Here is a 17,970-nt window from a genome sequence, read left to right as displayed (position 1 = left end):
AATATAGTTGTTTTACATAAAAGCAAAATTTCTTGTCAGAAACAGCCACATAAATGGTGTAATGAAATTGAAGGAAGACTTTGAAACTTCCCCTCTGCGAGTTTATTTTTTTCAACAGCAAAGGGAGCTATTTTTTCGGGGAGATAAGCTAACAAAAGCCTCTTTATTCTGCCTTCCCACATAGCCTGCGCATAGAGTAACAGTGAATGCTGCATAAATTTTAATTGGTATGGAGCTTTCTGAAAGATACGATTAGCTTTCGTTAGTGGAAGCAAAACTCTTATTTAAAGGCTGATTCTTCGGGACGAATCATATATGATTGTTTAAAAAAGACTAGAACCACAATGCTAAAACGTATTTGAAACAATGGACAACAGTCGAAATATCACAATGGATGAGTAAATAAGCATCCTTAAAATGAAACAACGCATTGGTAGATAAACAAAGGTATCGACAAACAGAAGAGAGGGAAGGAAGCATCACCTTTCAAGTAACTCAGAATAGGTAAAGGTAAATGTTTAGTGCATGGCCATCCTTGGGACATAAGTAATGTGTGCGTAAAGTTTGGTGAAAATAGGTTGAGAATTGTGGACATGCATGCATTAGTTATTATACACATACATACTGTGATTTATATATATATATATATATATATATATATATATACTAGCAGTATCACCCGGCGTTGCTTTAGAATTGGAATTTTTGAAAAGTAAAAATTTTGCATTATGTAGCTTGTTATTCTCTTTAAGTGAACATTTTTCTGGTTGAAATACACCGAAAAGTGGCGACACAGCAGTCAAAAAATCGTAAAAAATAGGGATTTTCATAGAAAAAGAGCACCTTTTTGATATAAATAATTTTTGGTGTTAATGTGGTCCGATTTGAATTTTTTCTTCTACGGAAGGAAGAGCAAAACTTCTATCATACTCTCAATTTTGGTCAACTTGCGCCGCAGGGTCTCGGAGGAGATAGTGTTAGTTGAAGGCTACCAAACCTGCCATACACAGACAACTTCAGCTTTATATATATAGATTTATATAGAGAGATAATTGGTATGTGTTCACAAAATCCAAACGATTAATACGAAAAAACCCTCCAGGCTACATCCCGAAAATTCATTTTTTTGCCGAATTTTTATTTCTTTATTACCCACTAGGGGTGACACAGAGGGGACACCACAAGACATTGGGGACACGGAACATTACAAATTAAAAGTATGTAGGATGAAAATTTTTGAGAATGATAATATGAAAGCGATGCTGACGGCCCCATTCGCCAGCACCACTTACCTGTCCTTCACAACCCATCGTCATTTATCATCTCCTATCAAAAGCCCATCTTTCCTTATCATTCTCTCAGCCTTCCTTTCATACTCTTTTATCCTCTCATCCGAAAATTCCACCTTAATCACTTTTACACCCTCTCTTACACACAACGCCATAATTGTATCCATTAGTTCCCCTGGCACCACCGTATAACTCCCATCTTCTCTCTCATACCATGAAAAAGTATTTAAGATTCTTTTCGAATTCTCAGTGTCTTCCCTTTTCACAAAACATAAAATATGGGACTTGGGATCTTGTTTACTTTGTGTGTCTGCGTTATTTTTTGGTTTTCTTGTAGGCGGGGAGTGGGTGGGATCACTGTTTGCAGGGGAAGGCTGGGGCTCAGAGGGTGCGGGTGGTGTTGGGGTGGGTTGGGGTTCGACATAGTTCGATTTCTTTCTTTTTCTTTTTTTCCTTACATCCTCCCATTTCGTCTGGGCTTCCTTCTCCTCCTCCGTTTCTTCCTCCTCAACTTTTTCCTGCTCCACCTCCTCCTTTTCCTGGTTTACAGTTTCTTCTTGTGGGGGAGGGCAGTAGGCTCTTATGTGGCCCCTCAGGCCACACTTATAACATCTTGGTGCTCTGACCTCCACCCACACTCTCATTACTATATTTCCCAAGATTATGTTGTCGGTCATTCTTTCTAGTGTACCCTCCTCTGCTTGTACACTCATCTCTATCGTTTTACCTCGCCGACCTTCATTTTTTACGGTAGCTTGCAAAATGTCCACCTCTTCTTCCACATCTTTTATTACCGCCGGTGGTTCTACGATTTGTTGGCTAGGAGGAGATGTGCCGGGAAGTTAAACACACAGACACACACAAAGATACACACACAGACACACAAGTTGAGTTTTATATATATATATATATATATATATATATATATAATAGAATATCTGAAAACCTTAATATAAGAGCATTTTAAACATGGATTGCTATGGTCCCGTAGAGGAAGGGTTTACAGAAAATCTTAACAACACAACAATGCCTGTTTTCTATTCTCTGCTGTCTTCTTTTTATATGTTACATGTTTAAATATAAGTAACGCCAACTCTTCTATCAGTATCCCGTACATACGCCAAGTCTTTCAATATCCTGTACATGTGTCAACTTCATCAGTACCCAAGATGTACAATATCATCGTCAATATATTCAGACATACATCAAGACTGTCCCAGGCACACTGATAATCAGCGAAAAGAATTCAATATTTCTTTGACAGAAACAATAGAACGTTGAATGAAATGCTTTGAGGTTCTTCGTTTGCATCCTTCCGTTTTTTTTTTTTTTAATTCGGATTCTTTAGGAGTTGATTTTACATCTCATTTCCTTATGAAATCTTTATATATAAAAGAGAAATTGTGTGTCTGTCTCCTACGATTTAGATTCCTAACTACTCCCACATTTTGCGGTGCAGTTTAACCAAAACCGGGTATCTTATAGTCGTGATTCATATCGAGCCCTTCTGGGTATTAGCGCGCGTCTACGATTTAAAAAAAAATTTAACATCATTTTTTTCCATTTTAATGCATTTTTTCGCTATTATATAAGGGAAGTAACTCTCTAAAAATGTCTACGATGAGTCAACGATTTAAAAAAAAATTTACCATAATTTTTTTTCCATTTTAATGCATTTTTTTGCTATTTTTTGGCTATAACTCTCTAAAAATGCTTATGTAGTTATTTCCCTTACAAACCCAAGCAACGCCGGGCGATAATGCTAGTATTTAAATAAATTTTAGCCAACAACGATACCTGCGCGCTTTAACTTTGAAATCTGTGACTTTGAAACAACCTCAGCCTTGTCTTATTCTCGTTTCCTTCCTCAAGAACTCGACCAATTTACAAACTGAATAAATAGTAATGGGATCTGTATTACTTATCTCAGTGGAGGCGCAATGGCCCAGTGGTTAGGGCAGCGGACTCGCGGTCATAGGATCGCAGTTTCTATTCCCAGACCGGGCGTTGTAAGTGTTTATTGAGCGAAATCACCTAAAAGCTCCACGAGGCTCCGGCAGGGGATGGTGGTGATCCCTGCTGTACTCTTTCACCACAACTTTCTCTCACTCTTACTTCCTGTTTCTGTTGTACCTGTATTTCAAGGGGCCGGCCTTGTCACTCTCTGTGTCACGCTGAATATCCCCGAGAACTACGTTAAGGGTGCACGTGTCTGTGGAGTGCTCAGCCACTTACACGTTAATTTCACGAACAGGCTGTTCCGTTGATTCGGATCAACCGGAACCCTCATCGTCGTAACCGACGGAGTGCTTCCACCATTACTTATCTCAAATTAATATGATATTATTTTTTTCATTAATATTTAGCAAAAGTTACTGAGTGACTCGAGGTCCGAGAGTTTCGTGCGTTGGCACTTACCAAACTAGTTGCAGATCGAAGACCTGTAAGTTTATATAGTTGGTGATAAATATATTTCCTTCTCGACCTACAACTACATTGATAAGTGCCAACGCACGAAACTCTCGGACCTTGAGTCACTCTGTTACTTCTGCTAAATATTTCTAAAAATATACATATACTCATATTTTGAGTTTTATTTTCCTGTTCGCATCAACGTACCTATAACATTATTTTAAAATTTTATTTTAAAAGATAATTTCACAGAATTTTTCCTGGCCACTGTTTCCAGCGACTCTGATCCGTAAGTAATGTTGTTTCGTGTTTTTACTTCATCTCTGATTTGTCACTTTTCATGTCTAAAAACTAATAGTGATTAGTTTGGAAACGCTTTATACTTCTTTCATTCACAATAATATACCTTTATCGCACTACTTCCCTCAGTTAGTCTTTAATGCTCCCTGAGTTATACGGGTGATCTCACAGTTCATTATTGCTTTACCAAACAGAGGAAATCGTTCACATCATAAAATCATTTACCCTTTAAACAATTTTACGAATTGTTTCTTTTTCTTTTTGCTACTTCTTCGATAAATGTGGTGAAGGCTATGATTCACTGATGCGGTCATAATACAAAACCATGTTTGGAGTTGTTTCCCAGATTGCATGAAAAAAATAATAATAGTCATTAAATAATATTGCTTTTCGTAGAAATGGTGTTTCTGAATTATTATTACTATTTTAAAGAAATAAATAGACTTGTTAAATATTTAAAAAATAAAGTTAGTTTAACGGAAGGTTCTCTGTGGGCCGAATTTGTAGTTTGATGTCAAATTTCTTTCGTTTATTATTTTCCCCGAGAGAGAATACCGATATATTTTCCAAGTCTCTAAAAATCTCGGATTTCGGACCAAAGTGAACAGAACTGTCAAAAACAGGCTGAAAGATGACAATTATTGGTCTTTGATTATTAGTGACGAATCGAACGTAATATAATTTCTCTTTGGAGTGTGAGAAAATATATTAAAAGGAATAAAACTAACGAATTATTCTTTCGTCAACGCAAACGAAGAATGTTTGTGTAGACTTCTACAAAAACATCGACATTCTGACTAAACTGTAGCTGCTAATAATTATCAGGAAAGGAAATATATAAGTTTTATTCCTTCCATATTTACCATGTCATCCACTAATATTTCTAAATTCTTTAAATTTTTACTTCGTCAGTAAATTGTGTGACAAGATTCACTCAGGGGTTCGTTCATAGCGACAGCTTATGGGAAGAGCAGGACCTACAACGTCTGTAACCCAACACCCAACAACTTAAGGAATTTTTACTTGGTATTACAACTTCTACAAGATTATCATCCCCAAACATGAAAAATGTCTCACGTACATTGCACTGTCCGCCAGCAATCCCATCTCCAAAGCCAAAACTCAAGGATTTCTGCCAACTTTGCGGAATTATCCTTCCCTCCACTTTTCAATAACGGCAGCGTTGTTGGCCTTATTCTCAAAGCAGCCATATTTACTTCCCCCTTTGCACTCAAGTACATACTGCATGCATCAGGTAGATCTAAAAGAAAAACCCATCCCTTTCCATTCCACGAATCTCACCGTTGCGTGCATATATATGCCATGTGCGAAAGGGTCTCCAATCAGCCAACGAATGTATCTGTCCTGACATTATCCTCTCCATCACTCCCAAACATTGTATCCAAGAACTAGCCTTTCTATCCACATAACTCTTCCAGTCTCTATCCTTTCCTTTAGTTTAGCGTACTCGAATTCTAAAAGCTTAATCCCTCTCACCCTGCTAATCACCCTACCGTGCCACTTTCTTCCAAAAGGTGACGAGACACCAATTAACTTGCCCCTCTTTGAATCTCTCTCCATCCTTGACTATTACCAGTGCACACTTCGTAAAGCCAATTCTACAGGAGGCCTAACCGCCAATAACATTACCAGTGGACCCGCGCGATCAAGAAATTTAAGGAAAACAACATCATTGTGCTTGATATCCGGAAAGTATTTCACTGTGCCTGTCATGCAGACTTCCAAGCATAGCTGCTTGCCAATGAGTTCCAACCGTCTCTTATTCTTGGAGTAGTAGCTTCTTGTTAGGTCGCACCAATGCGATTTGACAGCTTTCTTGCGCCATTCTCTATAAATCCATCTTCCTACACAGCTGTGAACATTTACTGTCATCCTAAACAATAGCCACTCCTATAGAGATAATGATACTTTTTACTCCTCCTTAAACTTCCACATTCATCCTTGACATCTTACGTAAAATAAACTCTGACACTGTAGACAGGAACTTTGAAAACATTCTCACATGGAGTTATGTTAATCTTGTCTCCTTCAACAGCACAAATACAGCCACTACATGTATCAAGAAAAGCATCTCGTGTTCCTTAAACATTAGCAGCTTACCACTAGGAATTTTATGGTTGCTACAATTGTTTACCCACACAAACATCGGGAATCTCTCTTGATGAAGGCATTTGCACAAATTCAGCAAAGATTTGTCCTCTTCTTCGCGACCAGAAAATGGAGTCACTTACTAACGCACACCAATTTCTGACATACGGAGATGTCTTTTCTTTCTATCCTTTCTCCCACTTTTACAGTGATCTCCTCCTTGGAGATGCCTAGTTTGGTACCATATCTATCCAAGCACACCTGAATTACTCTTCTCTTCTTTTTAACCATTCTGAGTCCATCACCAAAAACTACTCAAGTCTTTCTTTATTAGAAAATCGGCCACCAGGAATTTCCCCAATGCCCACGCTTCTCCGGCAGATTTTAACTTGCAACTGTTTAAAAGGAACTTTAAAACTTCATCGATTTCAAGAGTTTGAAAAGCTTTCGAGGAACTTGGGTATGGCCGTTTCCCCCAAACCAGTAAAAAAAAAGTTCCTTTAAGTATTTACCTCATCAGTTACTAATAGTTTTCATCTCATCAAACCATTGTTATGTCAGCTAAACGTTTTGTCTAAAGAACAGGTGGTCGTCATACATAACACGATAAAACATGATATACGAATAAAACGTAGAAGCATTTACTCCGATATATGACAGTTAATTAATACCTAAATTAAAAGAAATACACATTTAATGAGCAAGTTCTAAATGCATTACAAAAGCGATTACGGATCATCTCGTCCCAGATCTTCATTTGGAAATCTGCATGAAGCCCGACCCTAAACAATTTAACCGATCCGTCTGTCTAGAGCCCCGGGACGTTTTTTGGACGGCACGGACCATACAGAACTTTGGATTCTTCCGTTGCAGTAGATATCTGCTACGAAATCGGCAAATAAGTCTAACCTGTAAACGTAAAATTCATTGGCTAAATCATTGAAACCAGGCAATCCGCCTCTTGTGCAGTTAGCCATTCAGTGTTTCCGTAGCTGTTACCGATTTTTTGCAACACGTGGCCTTCGTTGCCCAAAGTCGCAATAGGTTCGCAGTAGGGCGTCCAGGCAGGCATTAAAGTCCATCCTGTGATCTAGCCCGCTACTCGTCCCCACACCATGTTTTGAGTTCTTTTTGTTTTTAATGGTTAGGGTCTAGAAAAAAAAAAGATATTTAACAAATTCCGTTCCAAAATGCAAAAAAACCAAACCGTTACTGAATAGTTTGTCAGGATCTTGGTCAGTTTATCAACAACACAGAATATTAATTTATTAACGTGGACTTTTCAAATAGTACAAACAAAATTAGCGGTCGATTCGAAATGGTATCTTGCCGAAACATGGCATACTACTACTACTACTACTACTACTACTACTACCACCAATAATAATAATAATAATAATAATAATAATAATAATAATAATTTGGGGTGAGGTGGGGTGGGCTAGTCGATTATATCAACCCCAGTGTTTCACTGGTACTTAATTCCGACCTCGGCGGAATTTGAACTCGGAGCATAGCGATGGGCGAAATATCGCTAAGCATGCTGACGCTTCTGCCAGCTCGTCGCCTTAATCATAATAATAATAATAATAATAATAATAATAATAATAATAACAATAATAATAATAATAATAATAATAATAATAATAATAACAACAACAACAACAATAATAATAATAATAATAATAATAATAATAATAACAATAACAATAATAATAATAATAATAACAACAATAACAACAACAATAATAATAATAATAATAATAATAATAATAATAATAATAATAATAACCCTTTCTACTAAAGGCACAAAGCTTGAAATTTGGGTGGGGGAACTAGTCGATCACATAGATCCCCAGTGCATAACTGGTACTTATTTCATCGACCCCGAAAGGATGAAAGGGAAAGTCGACCTCGGCGGAATTTGAACTCAGAACGTAACGGCAGACGAAATACCGCTCAGCATTTCGCCCGGCGTGCTAACAATTCTGCCTAACCACAATTCACGACAAAAACAGCACCAACAACTAAAACTAATTAGTGGCAGATAAACTCAGCTGTTGTGAGTGAAATGCCTGACCATAATTATAAGCTACTTTATCTTTTAAAAGACTCCGCCGGTTACGACGACGAGGGTCCCAGCTGATACTTTCAACGGAACAGCTTGCTCGTGAAATTAACGTGCAAATGGCTGAGCATTCCACAGATACGTGTACCCTTAACGTAGTTCTCGGGGATAATCAGCGTGACACAGAGAGAGACAAGGCTGACCCTTTGAAATACAAGTACAACTCATTTTTGCCAGCTGAGTGGACTGGAGCAACGTGAAATAAAGTGTCTTGCTCAAGGACACAACGCGTCGCCGGGAATCGAACTCACAACCTTACGATCATGAGCCGAATGCCCTAACCACTAAGCCACGCGCCCTCACTGCTACTTCTTCTACAGACAAGATGAAGACACTGGTCGGAAAATGTCATTGTTATGAGTCAGTTATACTTGCAATATACCTGGCAATTATGATTACTTTCGATTTCTTTTCAGATACAATTCTGCTTCAAACCAAATTTCTGTGAACAGCTCGACTAAATTTCTGGCCATACATACATCACAGTTTAGTTTATTGTTAGATTTGTGGCCACCACAATCTGTTATTCATCCTTCTGCTAAAGTTGTCGTCAGCGATAAAAATAATGAACATGAAGAGAATATTCGATTCGAACCAGAATGTTTCTTATCTGGAAAACCTCAGTTTGGAAGAGGAATGGTGTCACTCTCTTATTGTAACGGTTTAGTAAGTATTGAGTTTGTTGATATTTTTTATTCTACTTTCAGTGAAGTCTTTCATACATGGGTAAGGAACCCTGAGTCCGCCGGTGAAATTTTATCCACATTCAAATTCGAAACCGCCCAAATAACAGAAAAATCTGTTTAAACCTACAGAATAAAACAATAATTTAATATAAGTTGCATGCTAAAGAATTTGTAAACTTAAAGAGTAAGAAAATACCTAGAGAAAACAATAACTAGCGGAAGGGAGTTAAAAGCTGATTTAGATGAGGTTTTTAGAAAGGATTTCGCAGTGAAGTGGTGGTGGTGAGAATGACGCTTTTGATTATTCCTTCAACACTAATAAAATTATTGTTGTTGTTCATTGCGCCATAAGACAGAATTACTTTCTCGATTTAACATATTTTATTACCCTTATGTGGAGGCGCAATGGCCCAGTGGTTAGGGCAGCGGACTCGCGGTCGTAGGATCGCGGTTTCGATCCCCAGACCGGGCATTGTGAGTGTTTATTGAGCGAAAACACCTAAAGCTTCACAAGGCTCCTGCAGGGGGTGGTGGTGAACCCTGCTGTACTCTTTCACCACAACTTTCTCTCACTCTTTCTTCCTGTTTCTGTTGTACCTGTATTTCAAAGAGCCAGCCTTGTCACACACTGTGTCACGCTGAATCTCCTCGAGAACTACGTTAAGGGTACACGTGTCTGTGGAATGCTCAGCCACTTGCATGTTAATTCCACGAGCACGCTGTTCCGTTGATCGTATCAGCTGGGACCCTCATCGTCGTAACCGACGGAGTGCTCCTATATATATATTACCCTTATATCTCATAAAATCCAATGATGATGTCACAAATTTTCTGTTCCACTCCATCATGCCTTAAACATCTTAGAATATCTGTAGAACTTCGACATGAAGCTGTCCCTGATTTTAACACAATTTATTAATATTCACTTTTTCCAGCACGGAACAATTGTTACCAATGGCAGCGACTATCAAATAATTGCTCCTCGTTCAACCTGTGCTGAAAACATTTATTTGATTGCAAGACGGGCATCCAGTAACCTTATGCAACAAGGTAAATTAATATTTCACATAACTTTTGGGAAAGAAAGCTCAGCAGCAATAACTTACACTTTGTAAAATAAATTGATCTCGGTTCGTTGTAACGCGTGAAATTTGTCTCAGCTTGTGATCCATTACACGATTGAATATATTTTTTATATTTCCTGCATATAGGTTCAATAGCCTAGTGAAATCTCATTGACTAAGCTAAGGGTCTACCTATTGTTATTACTCTCGCTTCTGATGGTGATTGTTGCTGCTCATATCATTGTTGTGTAGCTCCGAGCCAAGGTACGCAGATTGGCGGGAGAACGATTTGGCGCCGCGACCCACAACCTTTTCCATTAAATTCAAGTTTATTTTATTCGGTAGTTTTACCAACGTTAAAGACGTTATGGTAGGCTTTGAATATTTAGTCACCTGTTATTTCAGGCCGAATGAGCTCACCCATTGACCAACAAAACATTGAAATAGTGGCTAAAAGAAGTGGAACACTGAAGGAAATAAAATTTTGATTCAAACACCAACCAGAGATAGAAATAAGACATGAGACAATGAACGGAGATGAATTCGTTCTGAAATATTTTCGTATAAATTTATGAGAGTAAGAAAGGACAGTGCTCAAAGCCTCTGCTAGACCCGCCGATTCTTGTTGTAGGGAGATATCCAAAGATATGATGCCTTGTCCGAATGCTTCCCACAGAGTAGACGCCACAAAGGGCAATCAAGAGCCAAATGGTTAAACCGAATGTGTTGGATGGTTTGAGTGGAGTCGATATGTCACTAGTTAGTACTGGGGGGCAAAGAAAGTCATAGTAGCGATAAAAAGCTAGCGGGGGAGCTTGCAACTGTGCGTTAGAGGTTTGCGTATGTTATAGTGTGAGTTTTTGTCAATGAACTGGAAATCTCTCCTTTTAATGTAATCTAGAGTGTTTGTCCGGGTAGCAGCGGCCTCAAAGTTCTTCCAGTAACATAGATAATACATTTTAAAAGAACTTAAGTATATAATTAAAATTGTTTTAAGAGCTCGATTCTTTCACTTTCGTTCTCCAAATAAGTAACAGGCTTCTGCAGAACAGACATCGTTTCCGCAAAAGTTTAAAATGATAAGCACGTTTTTCTTTCTGACGAACCTTATTTCTTGACGGACCTAAACTTTTGTTTTATTGACAACATCTATTTTATAGAATCAAGTGAAATTTGCATATTTTTAACATAACGCTATATATTTTAAATGGTATTTTGTATTAATACACACGTTAACGCAAATGAAAACTCTTTTTGTTTTCCCTGCGAAATTTCACAGTTATCATCCACTTGGTCAAGAATGTTTTAGCGATATATCCTTTAACGGTCCAGAGAAAAGAGCATTTCAGTCAACTTTAACACGGTTGATAAAAGAAAACGAGAAGAACCTATAGCTCTGCCAACACCTTTTTTCCTTACAGAAATCTTTGAAGATAAAGGGTTTTTGCTATTATGTTATGCTCAATAACAAAATATGAAAACGATTTCCAATGCTGATTTTTCTTTTGTCACCGAAGTAAACAAAATGGAAGAAGCGAGGACAACACATGAAAAGTTAACGATAGAATTGGCTTTGTTTTTTGACCAGTCTGTGTACAATTACTTGGAAGAGAAAACGAACTCTAAGACTTTGAAAGAAAAACTACAATATCTTGTGGCTGCATGGAATACGGTAAGTAAATAATCTAGAAATATATTTCGTATTTTTAAACACTATTTCCTTTCTGCATTGAAAACTGTTTGAAATACAAAAAGAAGCAAAAATCTACCATTTCAGTATTTCTTTTGCATTTCTGTTTCAGGTGCAATATGAGTTTAATAAAGAAAACCAACTGGGATATTCGATAAAGCTAATCATTAAGTATATCAATATTTTTAGAGAAAATCCAGTAAGTCTCAATTCAATTCTGTATTTTGACAAAATACCTTCTTACATGATATCGTTTTAAAAAATAATTTTAGAGAAAATTTGACGAAAACAGAATGACTGATAAAATAAAATATTAAGTTAGAAAAAAAACTGGGAATCGTACAAATGCTATAGATATTAAGTTAAAATTAGCGAAGTTCTATCAGAATTGTTTTCGTCTCTGTTCTAGAGTTTAATAAAATCTTGTACGATTAAACTGACATCTAATGATAGATTTTGACAGTTTCTCTTACACAACCAAAGGATTCACCTAACATAAAATCTCGATTGCGAGAAAATTGGTGAGGAACTGCAACAAAAAACAAAGAAAAGGTCTTGGATTGTTGAATAAATTCAATAACCGCGAGGAGAAGAAATCGCTTACATATTTTTGCCATTCAACAATAAGTACAATATGAAGTAGGTGTTTATATAATCGAGGGTAGAGTTATGAAGGCTTCCAAATACTTCCTGTTCAGCAGACAACTGTTGAAGGACAAACGCTCGAAACGTTAGATTTTCTACTCTCCTCAGCGATTTAATGTATTCGACATGCCACAAGCTTTGCCAGAGGATTCATGACTAATGAAGAACAGATCAGCACAGAAGATTGAAATATTTACTTTAGAGCAAAGACATAGATGGATCAGCATGAACCTAGCAACAGACTGAAAGATCGATATTTCGTATCCCGTCATCGATGCTGTCTTGTATTAACACTCGTCGATAAATAACTCCTGTTAGCTAAGTCCACCGAGCCGTAAATATATACCATGGTCAACTACAGTTCACGACTGTAATGTGCTATTACTATATAACTGGCAAGTGTTAATTTTTGCTTGCAATTACTGACTGTAATCCTTCCCATTGGAAAATGAATCACAAAGTCTGAAACCAGCGTCTTCAGTACACTCGGTCGTATTTGCCACTGGATTCGAACCCTGTCTACATGTGACGACAAGTCTGCAACATCCCATTCCGTTATGAATTATTTAATGACAGACATCAGACATCAGATGGAAGGTGTCTTAATCAAAGTGACGGCTCCGATCACATTGTAAAGACAGCGACAACGTCGTGTCAAGCTTCCCTGTTGACAACCGAATTATGAATTCAATTACTTTCCCGTTTCTTTGTGCCATTAATCAGTCCATTGTTTTTCATATTGAACAGACGTTTATCAGTTGTGTTGATTACTTTCAGTCTTGGTACAAAATAAACAGTTTCGCGCAGGCTCTACGAAGTGTTTGTGTTTGGGCTGAGAAAAGGAAACTCAACTTTGATCACATACACATCGTAACTAAGTGAGTTTTATTATCAATCTTTATTTAAATAAAAGTGGAAAAAATCGAGCAATGATTCGTTGTTGTAGATCGACAAATAATGAACGGCTTTATTCAGAAATAATATTCTTAATACGCCAACAGTATTTATAATGTTTTACGTTTTTTATTGGTTTCGCATATTGGACTGCGATCATGGGGGGAGCACTGCCTTCAAAGATTTTGCTGATCGATCCAGGTAGACATTTCAGTTTGGTACCTATTTTATCAATCTGTATTTATTGGGTGGCTAAGTTATCTTTTAATGCGAAACTGGTTTTTACTGGCCGTCTTGTGCCAAATACATAAACGAAGAAACAATGACACGTGGACACTCATGCACGCGCGCGGACGCACGCAATACCTCTTTCTATTATTGACTCTGAACGAAAATTCTTTATAACGAAGCAATATGAAAGCCTTTTAAAGGAAACGTCAAAAATCATTAACCTTTGTTTTTCGCTAAAAAATATAAACCTTTGTGCTGAATCAAAAGGTTTTGTGGACCGATCATGGGGTTGAACATGAGAAAGCTGAATTTCAGAATACGGAAACTTGAAGAATCGAATGCTCAGGACACCGAAGTTTAAAATATTTTGGTGGAAAAATAATATGAAAAATGAGACCAGTTTTTCTTTATATTTCTCTTTAAAATAACCATTTTGAGGTAGCATAATACAGAGTAAATATGTTTCCTCAAATAAATTCCGTTTTAAAACTGTTAAATACATATTTTTAAGACCGTTTTCTTCTTATTTTTTCCTTAAGGTTCTGACATAGCATATACAAACAAACGTGTTATTCTATGTCGCTCAAATAAACTCCCTTTTAAAATTGTAAATAAAATTTTTAATGCCATTATCATATTTTCCCCTAAAATATTTTTAAAATTCGGTGTTTCAAATATTCAGCCTCTCAAGCTTTCGGCGTTCCGATTTTAGGTTAATTTGAAATTTGCCCTTCTCAGGTTTTTGCCTCTCGCGTCCGGCCTTCACGCATTCGAACTTTATGATCCAAGTCCAAAGGTGTCATCTGTAAATGTTTTTGCTAAACTTAAATAACTTTTATCTAATGTCTGTCATCTTCGTTTAGCAAAACTTTCCCCATATTCTTTGTATGAGAAAGTTTTTCTAGAATTAATGTGAACCACAAACTCGTAGGTTTTACTCATTTACAACTGATGTCGATAGAAATTCATGTCATAAGAAATTTAATTTTCATTGATAAACATATCAGATCTCGTGTGTACTTTGCTGTTGCTTGGAAAATTGTGTTCTTTTTTATTAAGTTCCAATATAATTATTATTTCAGTAGCAAAAATAGCAACCTGCTCGGCCTTGGAGGTTCTGGAGGAATTTGTGGTGGCGGTAGATGTGCAATTTCCAAATCAATCAAGTGGGGAGACTACGACACTTTAAGTCATGAAATAGCTCATGGGTATGTACTTCATAATAAAACAAAACTCTTGATGTTTCAGCTAAAGTAGGTCCTGGTCAAGTAGACCTTTGATCAGGAACTTTTCAATTGTGACCAAACATGAGGTTTAGCTGATATTTCTACAATATCAAAAAACCACTCAGAGGTTCCCTCGCTGGCTTTAAACTATGAAAGATATTTCAGAACGATGACTCTTTGAGACTTTAAGAATAATTTATTCATTACTTTAACAACAAACTCTTCTAAAAAAAAATACTCCTTACGTTTCGTAGTTTTGGCGATTGGTTCGCGTCTCCAAATCAAGCTGGATTCTTCGACCACATTCTTTGACTCGGCTCCAATTCACCCCTCACATTCTACTTCTCAGTATCTATTTTTTCTTGTCTTTCTTGCTCTCTTCCTCTTTACTATCACTCTTCATCTCTCACCTTTCTCTCTCTTTCCTTTCCTCTCCTTCGCTCTCTCTATACCCTCTCTTCCCCACAAAAGTACAACCAAATGGTATTTCAAGAGAATAATAATCCGATTCTATGTCGATGTGATATGAGAAATATGGTCCCTGGTAATGATTGAAGACTGGACTTATGAAGCTGTGCAGATATGACATTAATAAATCTTGTAATAATTCTTTAAACTTTTTTAAAACTTCACATGAAGAAAAGACTTTTCTAATATTTTGAAGAATATTTGTTGTTGCTTCCAGCATTGATATTCCTCATGACAGTCATCCCAACTGTGCAAATTATACGGGAAGAAGTGGTGTAATGGGCGACAGAGACACCGGATGGAGCGTCTGCGCAGCAAAATACTTCGAAAGATGGTTAAGAAGGTAATTCTTTATATTATGACAATAGAATCGAACAAACATTTAGTATTTCTGGAATCAATGTTGTGATGGTTTAGTCTACGCTTAAAATCACAAGTTTAGGATGACTAAATACATATATTTTTATCAATTTGTACTTTCGTTTACAGAAAACGAACGTAACTTTCTCTCTCTATAGCAGGAGTCTGGGGAATGGTATTAGTGGTGGCAATGGTGTCAGTGGTAATGGTAGTGTAGCGTTTGGTGGCGGCGATGTCGGTGGTAATGATGGTAGTGACAGGTTATGATTGTGATGGTAGCAGTGTAAGATGGTATTGACAGTGGTGGTGGTAGTAGTAGTGGTGCTTGTGGCAACACTAGTGAAGGCAGTGGTGTTGGTGGTAGTGACCAATGGCATTATTGGTAGCGTTGGTAACGAGTAACGATCACAGTTGGAGCAGCTTCCCTTCTTCTTCTTTATCTTCCTTCGGTGGAATTTAATGAATCGATAAAAATAAGTCAAGTTTGAAGTTCATATCGATTTGTGGGAATCCTCTATTTTGCAGATTGGATAAATATTTACAAAATCTTTTCTTTCAGCGGTAAAGGCAAATGTATGCAAGAAGAAAATATTTCCGTCAGCGAAACCAAAGGAAAGGCTCATTCAATTGTAGATACTTTTGGTAGCGGATTACTACCTGGTAAGTGTGTGTGTGTGTGTGTGGTGTGTGTGTGTGTCTTTTTGCTTTATTATTTTTCTTTTGTCCTATTTTGCTATCTGATAGCTATATCTTGCTCTTACACGTTCAATGGATCATTCTCAGATTTATTTCCTGGTTTATAGTAACACAAGTGATTGTATCTTTAATCATGGAATTCAAGACAGACATCAAGTCCATCGACAACAAAGTCTTTGTTTGAACCCTTGCCTATCTTGATTTACTGCAAAATACGAATAATTTTGTTAACCAAATTTTATTCCAATCTCAAAGAACCAATATATCCAATTGATTCTTGATTGGTTCGACCACACTGAATATCTGTATTATAGGTTTAGTGTCAAAATAAGCAGTATTACAGATAGGCTGTATCATTGTTCCTTCGTGGGGTTATTTGTTCTTTATTTCTAAAATAGTAACATTGCTTTTATTTTACTAGAAAATAGATGAAGTTCGTTCCTGTTAGCCAGTTGGGATCACTTGATAGAACCACTAGTTGGATAACTGTCAGGAGTTGTACCAATTCTAGGTATTCGTTTCTACTCTAGGCACAAGGCTCAAAATTTTGGGGTAAGGGGCCAGTCGATTAGATCGACCCCAGTTCGCAACTGGTACTTTATTTATCGACCCCGAAAAGATAAGGGGCAAAGTCGACCTCGGCAGAATTTGAACTCAGACCGTAAAGACGGACGAAAAACCGCTAAGCATTTCACCCGGCGTGCTAACGTTTCTGCCAGCTCGCCGCCTTTACCAATTCTAGGTATTACAACATCTGCTGGACAGAGAATAACTCTATGAGAAACTTCTCTTAATGCAAATAGTCAGCTGTATTCCTTAACAAAAAAACTGAACTTTCACTTTGCTCTCATCAGCGGAACTCATTGTTAGCTAATTCTAAACAATCTTTTGTTAATAGAATTCCATAACTTTTATAGAAATGTTGCATTTCACTGGAATTTTTAACGAAAGCAAGGGAAGCTACTTCCAATTGTTGGTGCCAAATTTAGACCTTCCCCTATTCAGCACCTGTTCAGTAGAGTTGGCAACATTTTGTTAATGGTTATAACACCTAACAACCGGACTGATTTTTAAGATTGAACTCAAATTAGGTGGCGAGCTGGCAGAATCGTTAGCACGATTTACGACCTGTGGTAGTTGCCTCACCACTCAGCATCACCATATCCGAGCAATCAGACGTGACATTTGAGTCCGTGAATCTATAAATAATGCAGATATAAGTCACAAAGTTAAATATAACTATTTAATCTGCACGACATGTGTTAAGTACTATATATAATAATAATAATAATAATAGGGAATATAATTCCAAACTTACAGGGAAAAATTTAATTTAGCAATTCTAAATCGAATTTCACAATATATAATATATGTATATAATATGTGTATATATTTCTCTAAATCATATATATACATATACAGCTAATGTGTAACAGCAAAGGATGTAAACGTTGACGACAAATGGTGCTCCTGCTTCTTGAAAGAAGTTAAAGCAGCGAATTATAGCCACTCCATTGTTATAGTCTCACCATCAGAAATGCAGTGAATCAATGATTCGTGAGTTAGAAACATGTAACCAACGATACCATTATTGACAAGTTGCAATATAAATAAAGGGAAATTTTCGTGAGCTAGAAACGAATCGACAGTAGATCGTGGACTTGGTTTGGGTTAATGAATAACCTCAACTCAACGCGCATGCTAACGTCGCTTAAACATTCTCAAAGAGATTAAAAGAAACATTGAAATAGTCGTTAAATAACCGTAGATGA

General features: G+C 37.0%; 1 protein-coding gene across 1 annotated transcript in view; it reads left to right on the top strand.

Annotated features, from left to right (window-relative positions):
* LOC115220930 (A disintegrin and metalloproteinase with thrombospondin motifs 7-like) overlaps nucleotides 1-17,970 on the top strand; it is a 36,932-nt gene that overhangs the window by 4,285 nt on the left and 14,677 nt on the right. The window contains exons 3-11 of the mRNA XM_029791129.2: nucleotides 3,942-3,990; nucleotides 8,655-8,904; nucleotides 9,860-9,974; nucleotides 11,506-11,660; nucleotides 11,791-11,877; nucleotides 13,101-13,201; nucleotides 14,531-14,656; nucleotides 15,360-15,485; nucleotides 16,062-16,162. Coding sequence (XP_029646989.1) covers nucleotides 3,942-3,990; nucleotides 8,655-8,904; nucleotides 9,860-9,974; nucleotides 11,506-11,660; nucleotides 11,791-11,877; nucleotides 13,101-13,201; nucleotides 14,531-14,656; nucleotides 15,360-15,485; nucleotides 16,062-16,162 — 1,110 coding nt within the window. The remainder of the gene's footprint in view (nucleotides 1-3,941; nucleotides 3,991-8,654; nucleotides 8,905-9,859; nucleotides 9,975-11,505; nucleotides 11,661-11,790; nucleotides 11,878-13,100; nucleotides 13,202-14,530; nucleotides 14,657-15,359; nucleotides 15,486-16,061; nucleotides 16,163-17,970) is intronic.

Source organism: Octopus sinensis, linkage group LG17 (genome assembly GCF_006345805.1).
Source record: "Octopus sinensis linkage group LG17, ASM634580v1, whole genome shotgun sequence".
Classification (NCBI taxonomy): Eukaryota; Metazoa; Mollusca; class Cephalopoda; order Octopoda; family Octopodidae; genus Octopus; species Octopus sinensis.
Note: the sequence above shows the minus strand (reverse complement) of the source record. Positions and strands in the feature narration are given on the sequence as shown.